The 20014-nt window shown below is 39.7% G+C and overlaps 1 protein-coding gene across 2 annotated transcripts in view; it reads left to right on the top strand.

Annotated features, from left to right (window-relative positions):
- The window catches only part of CYTIP (cytohesin 1 interacting protein), an 83978-nt gene that overhangs the window by 14052 nt on the left and 49912 nt on the right, over positions 1-20014 (top strand). The window contains exons 2-4 of one of the 2 annotated variants that reach the window (XM_070579822.1): positions 2820-2928; positions 3828-3925; positions 4417-4518. In XM_070579822.1, the coding sequence (XP_070435923.1) occupies positions 4516-4518 (3 nt within the window). In that variant the 5' untranslated portion in view covers positions 2820-2928; positions 3828-3925; positions 4417-4515. Of the gene's footprint in view, positions 1-2499; positions 2929-3827; positions 3926-4416; positions 4519-20014 lie in introns of those variants that run through there. The other variant, XM_070579821.1, reaches the window with a different exon arrangement.

Genomic DNA, 20014 nt, shown 5'->3' with positions numbered 1-20014 from the left:
CTTAGGGGATTTCCATGTATTCAGGGAAATAAAAATTGTTATGTGTCATATGTATACTTCTTGCTCAATAAACAAGGGTGCAAAATATACAGTGCTGGCATCTTTAAAGAAATGTAAAGAATCAAAGCTACATCTCTAATAATTTTTAAAGCATTCACATAGTATTACGTGATAGAAAGAACCTCAGGAATACCATCAGACTGCTTGGGTTTATCTATTAATTCTGCAAGATAGTGAATCTCTCTGACACTCAATGTCTTCATCTGTAAGGTGCCATGGCCACTTTAGAAAGTTGCTGTGAGGATCGAATGAGCTAATAATGTATGTGAGGGTGCTTCACTGTGTCCACTAAAAGCATGAGGTTTTAAACATGTTTGCTATGCACAGTTCACACACACATACACGTACACACAAGAGGTTCACACTAAAGTACAGAGAAACATTGTTCAATTATTGACTTCCTGAAATTTATGTTGGTAAAACTAAAACATAGATATCAGTATTTCAAATCTAGATAATGAAGGGAACCTTCCTAAACATATTGAAAGAAGCAGGAAGGATGCCCCTAAAATAATTTTTGTAAGAGGCTCTGGAGGCAGAACAACTTTTTTACTAATTACAGTAGTACTTATCTTCGACTGCCTATCATTATGTTCTGTACAATCTATAAGAACATCTATATTTCTCACTTTTCTAAAGAGAAAAATGGCAAAAACGGATTCTAAAGATAATCTTTTGCAGCAATCCAATCCCGCCCTTTCCTCCATTTCTCTTTTGTTCTGGGTCCTTCCCTATCCTTCTCTTCTGTTCTCCTCCTGTTTGATTTGAAGCTAGAAATAAGTAGTTTCAGCTAGCATTGTCATTGCTGTCAATGGTTAGCTGTTTCTTGTCCCCTACAGCAATTCTGTAAGTCCACCCTTTTCTCTTCAGTTCTATCATTATAATTGGAGCAGAATATGGTCCCAGTTCTTAAGTCACTAGCCACCTAAAGGGTGAAAAGCTGAATGACAATGGTGTTGATATTAATGCAGTAGCTCTTTCATAAAAAATAATAGATGTTTTTAACTTAATAATTCATTTAATTGATTTTATTCTCTTCATTACCAGCTCTGTTTAATAAAGGGTTTTAAGCATCCAATTTGTGCTTTCAGCTGAAGAGTAAATCCAACTGTAATTGATCACCTTGCCAGCCTCAATAAGTGTCATATTGATGTTTTGTAGAAAATTCAAGTTCAACAAAGATTTAATACTAGTTGCTGAAGATACAAAGGAATAAGTTATGGTCTCTATACATGAGATATTCAGATTTTAGTTAGATACCTACATAACTAAATATGTGATAAGCTAGTGATGTGTGAATTGAGGAAGAAATAACCAGAAGAAGTCATTTGATCCTGAAAAATGAACAATTTTCCAAGTGGGCAAACTGTCTGTGTCCATGTGTTTGTTTGCATGTGTGTTGGAGTGGTGGGAGAGCAACTTTCAGGGCAAAGGGTACCAGGGAAGTCTGATACAGTATTGTGAAAATCTGTGCCATGGGTACAGTAATAGGGAGACTGAGGCTGAGGTTGGCAAGGTAGTTTGGGGCCAAATGAAGGCACTATTTAACTGCTAAGATGTGGAGCTTGAATTTCATTGGGTATATGTGCTAACCAATAGTCTCGAGTGGCGGATCAATAGTATACCTCTGTTAGCTTTTGTTTCGTCAGGGAAGTGTTTATTAGAGAGGGAAGTTGTGTTTAAGGGGTGTTATAGTTCCCTACCACTTTTAAAATGTGTAAGTTGCTGACTGAGGGCTGCAGCAGCCTCTCTGTTCTGTCCCAACTGGGTCAGGTAAGTGACTCCCAGAAGAGATGAGAATCCTTACCTTGCATCTTTCAACACAACAGCTTAAATCCCTTTTGATTCATCGAAAAGTCATGCATTTTTTAAAAGCAGCCACCAGCCTCTTTTGTCCAGTTACTCTTAGAGAAACACATTCTCTAAAATATCTAGAGTCCATTGTCTAAGCAGAAGGATTTAGAAATGGCATAAGTCACTTTCTCTAGCCAACCTGCCATGAAATAAAAAGGAGATCAGAAAAAGATCCATCGATAGAAGCTCTCTGCTTCACCAAACTTGCTTGCTCATCTGATTAATCCTTTTTAAAAATTCAGATTATTTATATAAACTGCTTGGCATGATGTTACCAGTCTTAACTCTCCTTGTCCGCCTATAGTAGTTGCACAAACATTGAGAGAGACAAGATTGCTCACGATAAGCTTTGTTTATGGCATCTTAAAAGAAAGCGCTTTGCATTGATATCCTCTAATTTCTGTCATTGTAAATGAGATTTACAGGTAACAAAAATTTTTTCTTTTGTGTGTTTGCTCAGCACTTAGTACATTATGACACTCTGAAGAATGGAGTGCATTCCATTAAGCAATCTGGACAAAAGTAAAGTGTAAATAAGCATAATAAATAGTGTAACCAGGTGCTTAGTGCCCCGACGGGGAAACCAGGAGGGCAGGGACTAGCGTGGGAGCCTGGAGGAGCACGGACCTTGTCTGTCTTGCTTGCTCCTCTCCCTCCATTGCCAGCACATAGTAGGTGCTCAGTGGATGTCTGAGGAAACAATGAATGGACTCCCTTCCCTCTTGACTTACTTGCAGTGGTTATCTTAAAGGCATAATAAAGTAATAATCTCTCCATGACTACTTGGGCTCATGAGTTAGTATTTGCAAATGGCTTTGAACTTCTTGGGAAAAAGAATGGTGTTTTTGTTGGCACCGTATCATGTTTGCAGTGGCACACGATTACTCCTCCTTCTCTTCCTCCAGCTGCCCGTGTTGTGCCCTCCCCCAGCTCCGTGCTGGGCCAGGATCTCCCACAGGGCAGCTGCACTGCTCTCTCTGTCTTCCTCCAGCCACCTCCAGCCTGACCGGAGAGGTAGGGACAGAGCAAATGCCGGAACGGTTTCTTTATGGCCTCTCAAGAGGCACTGGGGAAATGGAATTGGGTGGATCCCAATAACTCTTTGGGTGATTGGTGTCTAGAGGGATGTAGGGTTTTGGCCAGCCAGGGGAGAAGCTATAGGCCAGACAGGCTGATCGGTGAGGACACATCAAACTAGACTCTGAAGGAAGGATAGAGGGTGTCATGGAGACGATTTTACGGCACCTAAGTGCCAAAGCAGCTGGTTTCTAAAGTATGTATGGTTTTGTACACATAATACAAACCCTTAACTAGTAACTGGCAGAAAATGCTATAGTTTTGTCAGAAGGAACTCATAACACAAACCAGATTTCTTTTATAGGGGTAAAAATTTCAACTATTATGATTACTTTCCCCATAATTTTTTTATATTTGATGATGACAAAGAGTTTTTATCTCACAATAGATAATCATATTCATAAGCTGCAATGTTTTCCAATGTATTTGTTACTATAAAAATTGCCTTAACTTTTAGGAACTTAGTAATTAAATAGTTCAAATGTGATTTGGGGAACAGAAGCTGTTTTCTATTAATAATGGCTGTCCTTTATGAACAAATCCAAGCAAAAGAGTTTTTTTCCTTTTGAGTTTATAATATATTAACTTTCAACTGATCACACATGATAAATATCTCAAAGTAACTCAGGGAGAGCCGGTTACATGTGCAGAATAACCAGAATGACTATCAGTGGCAGATCTCGCCTTAAAGGCAGGGACAGGTCCTATTTTCCACAACTCTGAAGTGACTTGTTTTCTAAACCAAATCATGATGTTTTCTCTGCGTGTGGAAAATTTTCCATAACACAAGTGGCTGTACATGTGGCAAATTTGTTCTCTCTGTAAATTGTTTCCAGGGACTGGAAATGAATGCTACATAGACAAAAACTAACATGGTTTTCTGTTAAAATGATAGACCACATAATGTCTGTTTTGCTGCAAAGGAAAAACTCAGGTAAGACTGGCTTTAGTGAACAGCACGAAGTTAATCAAGTCTTGTGTTTTATTTAAAAAATTGTGGAAGGAAATTTCCTTCCAATTAAATTGCTCTCATCATTAATCTGAAGTCAAAGGCCAAGGGAGTAAAACTTGTAGTTAGATTATAGTAAGTAGCATTTGAAACTGACAGCTTAGCATCCCTCTACAAGCTACATGTGAAACATTTATTTGGGAGGGGCTCCAGATAAGAAATGGTTTCATTCTCCCCTTGATTCATTATAGAGTGAAGAGCTCTGATTTTCTATTTGTACAGGGCTTGAGAATCACATAGGTCTTACTGAATTTTTGTGATTTTTCTCTATTTGTGAGGGATTTGATACTAGACAGTTTGTCCACGTCCTAAAATAAATAGATGGGAGCCCCCTTCAGGAATGACAAGGAGGGAGGCATGAATTCCGGTGAGATCCAGTTTCCTTTTCAGAATGTTAGTGTCCTGTTGCATTGCAGGGGCTGTAAATTCATTTAGAGCTGACTAGACGAAGCCTCATGTGCTCTGGCGTGGAGAACAGGAGGGGTCACTGATTGAGATTTGCCAACTCAAGTTCTATGGTGAGTCTGAGTTTGAAATGTACAGTTGATTCTCACTACGTGTTATTTTCTTTGATGCGGGGAAGGGAAGAAGTGAACAAGTTTTAGTGAAGTGTTACGTATTAAGAAAAACAAAACATTGAGGGAATTATTGCTGGGAATTCTTTATTCCAGTGTTTAATGAGTAAGTTGGTTGGTTCTTTTGGATTTCTTCCCTAAATATTTTGGACTTCTATTTGTTATTAAGTCTCTCTTTTTTTGTTGTTGCTACTCTTGTTGCTAGGTCTCTTCTACTTTTTCTTACATCATATGGTCAGTGAATTTGATGGGGGGATGTCTTATATCAAGGCAAATGTTGAGTTTGTGACGTCCAGATGATTTTCGGTACTAGCCAGAAATGTCCAATAAGTACAGGAGTGACATTGCAAGGAGAAAGGAGAGAGAAGAGACTGGTCTAGAATGTTGAAGGTTCTTATTAAGAGAAAAGAAAAGAGGGAGCTGGTAAGAAGCCAAATTTAAATAGCTAGGCAGTAGAGCTCAAACATGATGTTCTAATGATGAAGACAGGGTAAGGCAGCTCATGGAAATTTACTGTGTGTGTGTGTAAAAGAGAGAGAGAACTGATTATTTTCTTATCTATATCCACATCAACCCTTCTAAGGACAGGAACCCTGTCCTTAGCTCTGTATCATCTGCAAATAGACAGTTGATAAACACTTATTGATCAAAAAAGGTAGTATTTATTTTTGTAGCTGCTACAAAAAAAGGTCAGTAAACCAGTTGTTGCTTTTATGTGCTTTCAGTGAGATAGGCTTGAATAAAGTAATCAAGCTTAGACAAAGGCAGCTGAAACATGACCAAATAAGTTGCAGCCAAAAGGTGAGCTGTGAGCATATCACAAATTATTCCATCACGGCAGGCACACTTTTGGGTTAGACCACCAGGGGTCAGGGCGTTGTCTCCAGAAAAGCTTTATAAAAGGACGCTTTCAGTGTCAAAGACACAGGGTAGTGCATCTCAAACTTTTAAGTATGGAAGGTGTTCACATCCTGGTTCCTGGGTCTCACCTCTAGTGATTCTGATTCAGGAAGCTGGGAGGCGGGACATCCTGGGAATCTTTGTTTTGTAAAAGGTGCAGGTGTTGGAGGACCTCACTTTAGAGAAAAATGTGTGGGCTTTCTCTAGCTTGTTTATCTCATCAGAGGCCTTTTGGTGCAGAACCCAGCAGGAGCCTGGCTCTGAGAGAGACTTGGGCAGGCAGCTTAGATGGAGAGGCAGTGCCCTGGGTTTGAATCCCCTGTGGCTTTGCGCAAAGTGCTTTTTGTCTCTGAGATTCAGGTTCCTCTTTTTTACAAGAAGAGAACTGTATTTTCTACCTCATGGGATTTAAAGAAATAATGCTCTCAAGCACTTAGCAGAATGACCGGCATATAGAAAAGCAATTAGTAAATGTTGCCTCTTGCGGTGGGGAGATAAGGGAAGTGTCAGTGATAAGCCCTCTGTGGCGAGGAAAATGACATGTGACAGACAGAACCAAGGCATGACCAACCAAGAGGCTAGTTCTTGGATCTTGGAGGTCCAGGGGCAGTGTCTGAGGATAGATCCTAGACCAGAAGATGAATAAACCCAAGGATGGGAGGTACATTTTCTCACCATTACAAATGTTTCCCAAGAGTGGTAGTGAGCAACCCAGATGGCACAGTTAATTAGAACTATAATTGATCCCCAAATAGTGTTCAAGTTAACGATTTAATTGATTTTCCTCAGGAAAACCATTATGCGAACTTCTAAAGTGGAACAAAATGAAATGCATCAAATTCAGGGATTTGTTCATATCTGACACCCACCCCACATGGAAGGAGTAATGAATGAAGAGAAAAATGGTCAAAGGGAGGAAGGGAACAGGGACCACATATCAAAAACACTATGATTAAATGAAATCCTTTTCTGTTAAGTCAGTGCGATGTCAGGTCGTACTGAACCAGCTGGCTGGCTCACATGTGGCTGTTGCCTGGTAATCTCCCAAGATGAAGCACAAAGAGTAGAGGAAAAGGAACCGATACGTTACTTAGATGCCTTTCTTAAAAGACAAAGAGAAAATTTAGCGGCACTTAAATGACTGCTGTGACTGCAATAGGCAACAAGTTAATAGATAGGTGACATGAAGGACACGTGGGGTTGAGGTGTGACCAGACTGTCCCCAGGCAAATCTCGTAGCTTACTTTCCTCTCTAAGTGCCCTTCTAGACCTGATACACTGTGATATGGCATAGACGGTGGGCCAAATCCTGATACTTTTGTATTTTTCTCACCTGGAAAGCAGTCCCTAAACTAGGGTACCTAAATTATTGCCAAATGCTAGCTATTTTGAGAAATTCTGTTTATCTCAAACTATGAATTTTTCAGTGTATTTTTCCCATAAACCAAAATTTCAACTTAAATATATTTTTACCAGTGCTGTTACTTCTCTGGAAGTTGCTGATGTCTTCTCAGTAAACACTCATGATAATAAGATGATAATGATAAATAAATGATAAAGAAAAACATTCTAACAGAAGCCACCATTTTTTTGAGCACCTATCATCTGCTAGGTATTACACTTGTCACATTTCATCTTTAATCCTTCCATTAACCCTATTAGAAGGCATTATTGTGGCCATTTTCCACAAGGATTCTGAGAGGTCACTGAGGTAGCCAATAGCAGAGTCAGGATTTGAATCCAGGTTTTTCTAATTCTAAAACCCATGTTTCTACTCCTTTAATGTACCATAAATCTGCTATACCGAATGCCATTCATAGTAAGCCTGCATAATTTGCTCTTTGATTCAGGGTCTCTTAATTATTCTTCAAAATACAATGCAAAGTGTGTATTCAGTGTCCTCCCATCTCACTTTTCACTTGTGACCTCTTGAGTGGAGCACTGTTTCCTAACGGCAATATCATGTTATTATGTTTACTTTGAGTAACGAGATTACTGACTAGTCTAAACTTGCCTGGGCATATACATCAAAGTAGCAATTTTTTCTTCCCCTAATATTTAAGCTTTGTCAAATTTTCCTTTTCCTTGGAAAGATACCATCATCTTTTGATCAGTTTTTTTCTATATAAAACAAAGCAAAACACAACTAATTCTGTGTTATAAAAACTCTCAATCAAATTTCAAACTATCCCCTTTGACATCATAGGTTAGAGGGATGGGGCGTAGTATATCTCTGGGATGCCATCTCCCTGTTTCTCTTCTATGCTACTCCAGTTTTGGGAGATGTGGGACAGGGAAGAACGAGAAGAAAAGGACACGTTTCTCCCATTTAATGGTGCAGTTTCAGTGTTTCCTCCGTGTAGGATTTGGACTCTTTCTCGGGTAATGTGGGCTGACAGTCTGAGGCCCTCTGTGTGGTAGACATCCACATGAGAGTTTTCAGAGGGTCCTTGGGTGGCCGACTCACTGCATGGTCATGGACAGGGAGATCTATAGCTCCAGTAAGATCTTATGGATGTAACCCCCCAGCCTCCTGCTGCTGGGGTCTGCTCGTTCAGCAGCCAGCCCTCCTGCGTGGAATATAACAAGTTAACACAAACCTGGCTACTTCCCCCAAGTTCACTGGGCCCACAGACACAAGCTTGTGAGCTACACCTGGGCTGTGCCTTCTCTCTTCTCCATGTCTCTTTTTTCCCTCAGTTCAAATAGGGACAGAGAGTGAGCTGGCGAGGCCGCTGCATATGCAGGGGTCAAAGCTAGAAATGAAATGCCGGCTTTCCCTGTCTACAGGTGCCTCTCCCGGCTTTAAGAATGGCTCTCTTGGCAGGCCCTGGACTTGGCTCCGTGGTGAGAGGCATGCCCTTGGGGAACAGAGGAAAAACTTGTAACATCACTTCCCTCCACCCTTACCTTAGCCGCCTCACAGCTTAGATGGTTTTCCGCTTCTCTTCTCCCACTCCAATCTTCCTGTTAGACTCAACTAGAGAGGGAGAGGGCACAGTTTGGGGTGACAGTTGAGAGCAGCAAAGTCTTTTTCCTTTCCCTTAGTAAGCCCTGAAGGAGATGGTGGCTCCAGCTTCTTTAGCCTATATTGGGGCCCTAATGGCCAATTCTGGGGTAGCAGGAAAATTGCACTTAATAGCCTGTTACATTTGTGCATTTTTGGTGGCAAAAATTAATTGATATAAAATTAAAAATTTCTTACCTGTGAAAGACACTGTCAAGAGAATGTAAAGGCAAGCCACAGACTGAGAGAAAATACTTGGAAAAGACACATCTGATAAAAGATTGTTATCCAAACTATATATAGAACACTTAAAACTCAACAAAAAGAAAGCAAACAACCTAATTAATAAATGTGCAAACGATCTGAACAGACACCTCATCAAAGAAGATATACAGATGGCAAATAAGCATTTGTATGATGCCCAGTATTATATGATATTAGGGAATTACAAATTAAAACAACAGTGAGATACCACTACACACCTATTAGAATGGTGAAAATCCAAAACACTGACAACACCAAATGCTAGCCGGGATGTGGAGCAACAGGCACTCTCATTCATTGCTGGTGGGAATGCAAAATAGTGAAGGCATCCTAGAAGACAGTTTGGCGGTTTCTTACAAAACTAAAAATACTTTTCCCATACAATATAACCATAGCACTCCTTGATATTTACGCAAATGAGTAAAAAACTTATGTCCATATAAAAATCTGCACATGAATGTTTATAGCAACTTTGTTCATAATTGCCAAGGCTTGGATGCAACCAAGAAGTCCTTCATCAGGTGAATAAACTGTGATATGTTCAGACGAGGGAATATTATTCAGTACTATAAATAAATGAGCTGTCAAGCCATTAAAAGACATGGAAGAAGCTTAAATGCTTATTACTAAGTGAAAGAAGCCAATCTGGAAAAGCTACATATTGTATGATTCCAACTGTATGACATTCTGGAAAAAGTAAAACTATGAGGACGGTAAAAAGATCAGGGGTTACCAGGGGTGAGGGGGAGCAATGAATGAATAGACAGAGCACAGAGGACTTTTAGGGCAGTGAAACCAACCTGTATGATATTACAATGGTGGATACACGTCATTATACATTTGTCCAAACCCATGGAATGGACAATACCAGGAATGAACCCTAATGTAAACTATGAACTTTGAGTGATAATGATGTGTCATTGTAGCTTCATCAAATGTACCAAATTCCCTGGTGTGGGATGTTGATGGTGGGGGAGGCTGTGCATGTGTGGAACATGGGGTATGTGAGAAGTGTACTTTCTGTTCCATTTTGCTGTGAACCTAAAACTGCTCTAAAAAGTAAAGTCACTTAAAAATTAATTTATATTAAATATATTATTATAAAGAGTCATAGGTAGCCAAAGTGAGAAGTCTGTTTTCTAAATGGACAACCGATTTCTTCTTCACTTTTGTACGAGATCAAGTAGTATTTTCTTATAAGACTCCATCTCTTGGATGGAGAATGTCTGGCAGATGATAGACACGGTTCAGTCTTCTCCCTCCTCTCTGTATTGTATGCTCGTCGACACTGATCCTGAGATGACTAGGCAGCAGCCCAGGTGGGTGAGTGCAGACACCTCTTCCTGGAAGCCTTCTCCTTGATAGTCCAGCTACCTCAAGGCTACAGAGAACCCCGCTCCAGTTACTGCATGATGTAACTCTACAGTGACTCATTATTACCCAGAAAAACGGCAGTCCCCAAAAGCTGGGATTCTGTTTTCTTAGAACATGCTTTTCTGTGTTACAACTTTAGCTGGTCTTTAAACCAGGTATAAGAAGCAGAGAGAGACAAAATTGAAGATGGCAAATTAGATATGGTATAGCTCTGAGAAATTTAGCCATATGGGCAAAACTGACATTTGCCTATTATGTTAATTCTTTCACATTTAGCTGAAGACACCCATTCTGTGCCTTGGTCTCTCAGACTACCTTCTATCAAAATAAGAGGTTTTGCACAAGGAATGAAGAGTTAATATTTGGAAATTTCCTGGCTAGGTGTTAAGAGCATGTATTTCCAGGTGGTGAGGTTATAAGTGATTTTAAATTATATTTATATATTTTCTGACTTATTTTCTTATAATGGACATGCACTTTTTTATCATAAAAATAATCTTTTTTTATTTGAAAATTTGAGTTTACCTGAAAGAAAAACAGATAAAAGTAGCCCTGAAAATGTTGAAAGATAGGGTTACAAGAAGAACTTGTCCTACAAACATAGAATAATGACAACAGTAAGAGCCAACAGTTCTGTGGCACTCTTTATATGCCAAGCACTGTTCTAAGCTCTTTATTTTACAGACTAATTTAATCTTCATAACAACCTCATGAGAGAAGTAATATTGGTATGCCCGTTTTATGGATAAGGAAACTAAGTCACAGAGAAGTCACAGGTAGTCCATCATTAGATAACTAGTAAAGGGTAGAGTTGAAATCTGAGAACATCTGTTGCCAATCTTCTTCTTTTTCTTCTTCTTCTTCTTCTCCCCAGAGACCCCCAGTATATAGTTGTATATTCTAGTTGTAAGTCCTTCTGGTTGTGCTTTGTGGGACTCTGCCTCAGCATGGCCTGATGAGCGGCGCCATGTCTGCACTCAGGATCCAAACCAGCAAAACCCTGGGCCGCTGAAGTGGAGCGCACGAACTTAACCACTCGGCCACGGGGCCAACCCCAAGAGTAGGATTCTTGATGACTTTACTGGGCTACAAAAAGCACAGTAGTAAGAGCAACATAGCACTAGCTAAAGATCAGAGCTATTAATGTAATAAAAATAAATAAGATGGAAATGGAATAAGGAAAAGCTTAATAGGATAAATGAAGCACCATAAATCAGTAAGACAAGGGATGGGTAATTTTATATTGCTATTTGGGAAAATTGTTTATTTAGATTTTTTAAAATTCAGTTTAGCACCACCCTCCCCATAAAAATAACTACCCACTTTATTCCAAATAGATTAAATATAAACAGTTAAACCAAAATAACTTGGAAGAAATATAGATGAATATTTATCTGATCTCTGAGTGGAAAGGATTTCCTGGTCTTAAAAGCAGTTAAGGAAATTACAGAGGAAAAGACCGATGGATAAAATAAAAATTTTCTGTGTGCATAAACAAAATGAAAAGATAAACAACAACCAACTCGTTTAAGAAACTGGGATTTTTATCATACATACCTGTAAGAAAATCACAAAAGAGGAAACAGAAATGGTTAACAAAATATGAAAAATACTCTCTTTCTTGTAATGCAAGAAAGGCAAATTTTCAAAAATTCAAGTTAAAATCAAAATTAGGTAGCAGTTTTCACAGAGCACATCCTAGCAAATATTTTAAACTGGTGATAATCAAGGTCGTCAAAAGTTCTGCAGGGTGGATGGAGGATTTCATGGGCAACATTTCTTCTAGTAGTTTAGCAGTATCCATCAAGAACCTTAAAAACAGCCATAGTTTTCAAACCCATATTTTATCATATAAGACTTATCCTAATAAGACAAAGATTTATGTTCAAATTTCCATCACATCATTATTTCTAATAGTGAAATATTATGAGCAACTTAATATTTAATAAAATTGGATTAGTTGGTAATAACTAGCAAATATGGTACAGCTATATGCTGTGAGTAGTTCTTAGCGGGGAAAGAACATGGTTATTAGGTAGTGCTTTAAGTGTGACAAGAGAGGATACATTGTTATTTATCCTTAATTGTCTCATCTAGCTAAAATTAATAATAAAAAAGTACTAAGAGGGTCATGACCAATGTTCATGATAGTTATTGGTGGTGGAGGGGATTTCTATATTTTAGAAACTGCCTAAATAAACGGAGATGATCATGGAGAAAACCATTTTAAATAAGAAAAAAGAAAGAAATACAGGCAGCAATAAAGAGACAGAAAAAAGGACAGATCATGGAAAACGGTGACAGGCATGTGGATGTGGTTTCAAATCTGAGATGATGGCAGAGCTGGGATGAAGCTTAGAATATTGAAACAATTAATACTCTTGTCTAGCTTCGTCAAAGCATTGGAATCAACAGAACAATTGCAGAAACAGCCCTGTGCTTCACTCTCTACCATTGGGAAGAGCAACCAACCCATCCCTTGGGATACATTGATAAAAGCCAGTGTTTTTGTAAAACAAACTAGTTCTCTGCCCAAACTCACATTTTTACAGATGTCATGGAGATTTTCAATGTTACCTCTAAAATGTCTGGTTAAGATGTTTTCAAAGAATGTGTCTTAGAATTTAGTCTCTAGCATTTTCTTTTTAAGTTCACGAACTTTCCAATTCATGCTATATTATAAATTTTGTGGAATGGGAGAAACAGCAACAAACGTAGATAAAATTTCTCTCTTATTTGTTGCTTTTATTTTTCTATAACCTAAATATACAGAGGTTTCCAACCTTTGCTACCCTCATTTCAGTTGGATTTTTGCAAATGTCTCAGAGGAGTTTGAAGGTCTAATTATTTTCTTCAAACACTTTTCTCCTGTGGGGACTTGGATTTATTTATCTCTTGCCTTTAGGCTCTGCTCCATGGTCAGGAGAATTTATTTCCAGTTCTCACTTGGATCTCTTGGTTTTAACCAAACTTTTCCAGAGTTGGGCTCTTAAATTATCGTTCTCAGCCAACTGATCCCTGGTCCACACACTCAAGTTTATACTTTCAGTTTCTGGTCCTCAGATTCCTCTGGGACCTCTTCCTGTCCTCCCATGCAGTAGCCTGCCTACCGCCACATAGTCCCATATTCCAACAGTGAGCCACCACTTAGGTAAGCACGGGAGAAAAGAATCTTGTTTTCTTTCATTCATTTTTAGGAGGTATCGCTGTATTTTGGGTTAAAACATGAAGATAATTACTTTTGTCTAATAAACTTGAACAGAAATGAAGTGTAGTTAAAGCTGTATTTTCCATCGAGTCGTCATTGAATGGTTTGATATAGAGAGGAGCATTTTCCTTCCCCTCAGTCTCGGTGAAATTCCGTGGGGGTTCTCCATCAGCCCAGGATATGAGACTGCGGTCACTGGATCTCCAAAGTGTGATGTCACCGAGTCCCAGGGCATTAATCATTGTGGCATACGTATTGTTCTGCTGCTTTGCTCTGCTGAGCCAAGGAGATGATGCATATGAATTCACACTCCTCCACTCTCACCATCTTTCAGCTCCCATCTCCATTTTTCTCTCGGAAGGCGGTTTTGGCTGCCACATATACTGCACCCCAAGTGCTACATTTTCAAATGCAAATGGTGTTGTGCCTATTTACAGGAACATCTCATCACTTGGCCAGTTCATCCTTCAGTGGGTACATACCTACTGGTAGTACAGCTATGATTTTGTCTGCTATTTTGTAAATAAAAAAGTCACAACCAGAATTGTAAAATGCTAATTTAAAATTGAAATGTCTATCGGTAGGCTCAAATGCCTGTGGAGGCACTAAATCTCTTGAGAAGCGTGGAGCTCTAACAGCCTGGGATTTTATTCTATGTCACATAAGCCACTCTGTTGCCTCTTGGAATCCTTGTTGCTATTAGCCTCTGATGTAAACCCTGTCACCATTGCTTCTACCTCTCGCCTTCAATCACTCATTTAGCAAATAGAGAGAGAGCACTAACCATTGCCAGGCACTCTGCTAGGTGCTAGGTTTACAAGAGAAAAAGAGGAAAGAGACCCTGCCCAGAGGGAGTTTACAGTCTCTTAGAAAATACGGAAAAGAGAGAACCAATTCCAATATGGTGTGGTAAGAAAAATCCCCCACGCTGGGGTAGAACATAGTACACAAAAGCGACACTCAGACTGGCCTTTGGAAAGGGCGATCAGGGACAGTTTTCTGGAGGAGCAATCTAGAACCTGAAAGAGAGAGGCTTAAAGCTGTGTGGGTCTGATGTGTCCCACCTCCGTGGGAGGGACTGCGTGACGAATGCAACACGAGCACACTCTGGGATTCTAGAAGCACCAGGATGACAGAGCGGTAAATCATCCAAACCAAGTTTGACCAGGCTCTGGCAAGCAATGGGGAAATGAAAATCATTACTCTCTGTTTGGTTTGGTTTGTTAAAATTTTGGGGCGCTTTTTCAGTATTACTTAATACGTGTGAAAAAGAAAAATATATAAACAATGATTTCTTTTCGTGAACAAAAATCCTGAATGTGCTTTGCTGGATCCAGACGTTCTTCTGGTGTCTGACTGCAGTCTGACTCTCCTGGAGGTTGATCGGAGGCCTACAGAGTGACCTCTTAGAATGGACCCCCCTTGTGAATGGCCTCATTAGACATCATCTGCGTGGACGAGGCTGAAGTGATGCTGCCATTTCTCCAGGATGCCGACTGTCGATTCTTCTTTGTTCTGCTCAGAAGCAGACTTCACTAACTCAAATTTCTTAACCCTTAGTATCCTAATGCTCGCCACGACAGTTCTTTAACACGGCAGCCTGTAATGTCCTGGGTCCCAACTTTTACTTCTCCCTTCTTGTCGTTCTTCTAATAGCATTCCAAATATCTTCATTAATGGTATTACCTCTACTCCTCCCCCTCCTTCTTCTACTCCTCCTGCTACTATTACCACTGCTTCTATTACTACTACTACTTCTACTATGACTACTACTATCACTATTTCTATTACTGCTTCTTCTACTACTATGACTACTACTTCTTCTATTATTACTTCTATGATTTTTACGACTTCTCCTACTACTTCCCTTATGACTACCACTGCTTCTTCTACTACTACTATTTGTTCTACTACTACTACTTCTGTGATTATTACAGCTCCTCCTCCCCCTACTTCTACTACCACCACTTCTACTCTTCCTCTTCGTCCTCTTACCATTACTGCTAAGGCTTTCTTTGTGTGTGTGTGACTGTATTCTAGGTCCTGTCGTAGGCATTTTTTCATATCTTCAGAACAACCCCGCAAAAACAAATATATTATCTTCATTTTTCAGGTGAGGTTACTGAGGCTCAGAGAGTTTGTGAAACTTTGGTTCATTGAATATTATTTTCAGCTATGAAACACATTAAAACATTAATATACAATATTTAACATCAAATTACTGTTGAGCTCTGTTTGCAGGTCTCTTGATTGAGAAGGCCGTGTGTCCCCGCCATGCTTCCTGGTGTGGGACACACTGGCAGCAATGTGACTGGAACAGCCTGGTGGTTTTGAAATTTATTGCAAGTTTGAAGGTGTATTAGTGTCAGGCTGCCATAAAAAACACCATAAACTGGGTGGCTCAAACAACAAACATTTAATTCTCACAGTTCTAGAGACTGGGAAGTCCAAGATCATGGTGCAAGCATGGTCAGGTTCTGCTTCCTACTTGCTGTGCCCTCACATGGTGGAGAGAGGAGAGAGACAGGCAGCCTCTTGTCTTTTCTTTTTTTTTAAAAGATTGGCACCTGAGCTGACAATCTTTTTTTTTTTTTTTCCTTCTTCTTCTCCCCAAAGCCCCTTAGTCCACAGTTGTATATTCTAGTTGTGAGTGCCTCTGGTTGTGCTATGTGGGGCACTGCCTCAGCATGGCCTGATGAACGGTGCCATGTCCGCGCCCAGGATCCGAACCAGTGAAACCCTGGGCTGCCGAAGCAGAGCGCACGAACTTAACCACTCGGCCATGGGGCCACCCCTCAGTCTTGTCTTTGCTTATAAGGGGACTAATCCCATCATTAGGGCTCCATCCTTATGACCTAATTAGTTTACTCATCTCCAAATACCATCACATTGGGTATTAGGGTTTCAATATATGAATTCTGGGGGGACAAAAACATGCAGTCCCTAACACAAGGCAAGCAAAGGGTCTTCTTGAGGGCAAGCAGGCTCCATTGGAGGAGAAACACAGTCTGTCAGACTCGAGAGTCAGCGATCAGTGAGGAGGCCTGAATACTTCATTCTGAGGCAGAGTGTCACTAGGCATTAGTTTTCTGTTTTATTTTGTTTAGTTTTTGTTGTATCACCTGCTGAGGTTTGGTAGTTATGGGCTTAGCGCTGTTAATTTTTGGCCAAAAAGTGACCTGAAGCACTGTAGTTGAAATTACCCCTCTTGGGGACAGGAAGAAAGGTGCTTGGATTACCACATCAATGTTATTAACATCAGCAATTCCCATGTAACTCTGCAAATATGGTGATGCTCTGGCATGCTCTAAAAATTTTATTATAAAACAATCTTTTTTATGAAAAAAATTTTTACTTATTAAAAGAATACATAAAATAAAACAGATTAGAAACAAATTTAAGTTTACTCTTTACGCTAGCTGGGTAAGGGGCTCTGTATGTGTATGCACTTTGGTAGATGGATAAAAGTGTAGAAATTCCTTGCCTAGAGGGGATGAACTTAGAGGAGGTGTCAAATTGGTTCTGATTAGATCATTGAAGAGGCACTCTCAGTGGTAGAGAAGGAAGTACGGCCTGGGAGGCTAAGATTAGAAGTTGTGTTTAGCTACAGGCCGTGGCTTAGCGGGGCTCTATTTCTTATTTTGAAGTACTGTCAACCTCAGTAGTCTTCTTTTTTTCCCCTCCAACTTTATTGAGGTATAATTGACAAACAAAATTGTAAGATATTTAAAGTGTACAACCTGATGATTTCTGTATACATTGTGAAAAGATTCCCTCCATTGAGTTAGTTAACACATCTGTCACCCTACATAGTTACCTTTTGTGTGTGTGTGTGTGTGTGTGTGAGAGAGAGAGAGAATGTTTAAATTCTACTCTCCTGGCAGATTTCAATTATACAATACAGTGCTATCAACTATAGTCACATGTTATTCATTTGATCCTCAGACCTTATTCATCTAATACTGAGTAGCCTTTTTATTGACGCAGCCTTTGTGCTAAAGGCTTGTGATAAAAGGGTTCTTAGAAGATATCAAAGAGAATCACCGGCTCATTGTTGTCTAACATGGCCTTCCATGTCCTTTTCCAGAATGTTGCCATAGGCAGAGATGATGAAAAGGAGGGGAAGGGATCAGGAACAGGGCTGGGCTTATGGCGGCCCTCCCACAAGTCCTGTGTACAATGTTTTTTGCTGGTGGCTTGAACCTGTTTTCAGAAGTCCCAGCTGAGTATTGTCACAAAATCTTCGTAGGTAACTTTTTCCCCTTCAAGAACTTCCTATAGAGCTAATTAGGGATGCCTCATGATCCTATACACTTCTACCCAGTGTATCAGTGGGGATTTCAAGTACGCAATTTGTACATTCCAGTCTCCATATTCATTGCAATTCACATATGCATTTGTTCATATTCGCTAGACAGTGATGAAATCAGTGAGATTTTGTTTTATTCAGTCAATCTCTTAGTTTATTTGATCTCATCCCTGTTCAGACCAAAAGGGATTTAAAGTGGCTAAATTTTAGTAAAATTCAAAAAGTTGGCTTTTGATCATATTTAGCATGATTTCTCTTTTCTTTGGAAAGTTTTTACGTTTTTCTTGTTTAATTCATTGAGGGTATCTAGAGTTCTCTTGCAGCTAAAAGGCTGGTCCTCATCTCTAAATTAAAGAAAGTAAAACAGAGATATGAAATTTTTCCTCAAATGCCAGAAATTTGGATAAGGTGAAAAACCTGTTCATACGAAAAACATCAAGTCCAATCACCTTTAAGGAGCTGAAATAATATTTCATCTGTTTCTAAGATACTTGGGTAAGTTAAACAAAACAGGAAACAACAGAAGTTCCTGAGTCAGAGAGGAACTGCTCGTTACTCATTTGACTTTGCAAGCAGAATGATGATGCCGTTACTCTGAAATCTACAAAACTTAAGATAACTTGTCAATTATGAAAATACTATGGTTATACTTTCGCATCATGTAATCTCCTGGGCAACTTCACCTTCTCCATTTCCTTTAGACCATTCCAACCTTCCATACCTCTAGAACTAGATTTTGTTTTCACAAACTTTTTAGAACATAGGACACTTTGGGGAGGAAGATAACTTGCCCCACTCCATCTTTTGGATGGCTTATCCCATCCTGTATTACTTGAATGGGAAACTATGAGAACACTTGGATAGATCGATGTTACTTTGACATAACTGAGACAATGCCCACTTTCTCAAAATACAGGAAGAAGCTACACGTTAGATGTGAAAGTATTGTCATCACTAATCTCCTTGTCCTGCTATGGATGGCAGTCATCTGCAAGACGCAGACAACTTGTCACACCCAATGAAAACTGCCATGAAGGGGAAGCAGAATGGGGAAGTGGGATGGAAGATTTTAATTTAGTGGTCTTTTAACAGTTTGGAAAATGTAAGTCAACGTGGCATTTACAGAAGTTCTCACACTGTTATTCAAGTAGTCATATACCCTCACTTGTGATTGCACCAAAGAATTCTAGTTCCTTTTTATTCCTTAAGGAGGAGAGAGAATGTCTTTCTTCCTAAAGCAGCAGTCTGATTCTGCCACTTGGGACCCTGTGTCCACGTCATGCCAGTGATCAATAGCTCAGGATTTCTTACGTATTTTTATTAATATTTATTGAGCACTTAGCATTGTGTCAGGTACTTCTACAGCACTTTAATCTTCGCAAAAACCCTACGAGGTTGGTACTATTTTTTTTATTTTTTTAAAGATTGGCACCTGAGCTAACAACTGCTGCCAATCTTTTATTATTATTATTATTATTCTCCCCAAAGCTCCCCAGCACATAGTTGTAGATTCTAGTTGTGAATGCCTCTGGTTGTGCTATGTGGGACGCCGCCTCAGCATGGCCTGATGAGTGGTCCCATGTTCACGCCCAGGATCCAAACTGGCGAAACGGGGGCCACTGAAGCGGAGCGTGCGAACTTAACCACCCAGCCACCGGGCCAACCCCAAGTACTATTTTTATATAGATGTGAAAACTGAGGCACAGAGAGAAAATGCAGCTATTCCCAGTAGCTTGGTTGCAGACTGTCCTCATGGGGTACCTCCTGCCCTTGTTTAGCTCTTTCTCTCAATTTGTTTTCTCATTATTTTAGAAATTTAAACTGCTTTTGAAGTTACAGAAGTAAGTACATGTTTAAGGTAAGGATTAAAACACAAAGAGATAGCAAACAAAAGTCCAAAAAGTAGTCCAAGGACTACTCCACAGAGGTAACTATTATTAATTTTTTAATGTATTTAGAAATTGTCTATGCGTACACCAGGTTAGACACTCACACGCGTACATACTCGTTTTAGTTTGTGGGTCTCTTAAGGTGCTTGTGTTATACCTCGACATATCACAGTCACTTGTGAGCATGCTTAATTTTCTAAATTGATTGTAAGCTCTCTGAGGTCATGCTATGTATGCTGTTCTGGTTATCTATTGTTAAGTAACAAATGATCCAAGACTCAGTGGCTGAAACTAATGACAACATTTATTTTGCTCACAGATCTGCAATTTGGATAGGGCCCAACAGGAACATTCATTTTTGTTCCACTCCGCATCAGCTGGATTCAGAGGCTGGGGTCTGGAATCATCTAAAGCCTCAATCATTCTCATGTGTGGTGTTTGATGCTGGCTCTCAGCTGGGACCTTGGGCGAGATGGTGGCTGGAACAC

This window comes from Equus przewalskii, chromosome 17 (genome assembly GCF_037783145.1).
Source record: "Equus przewalskii isolate Varuska chromosome 17, EquPr2, whole genome shotgun sequence".
Taxonomy (NCBI): Eukaryota; Metazoa; Chordata; class Mammalia; order Perissodactyla; family Equidae; genus Equus; species Equus przewalskii.
This window is presented reverse-complemented; position numbering and strand designations above follow the sequence as displayed.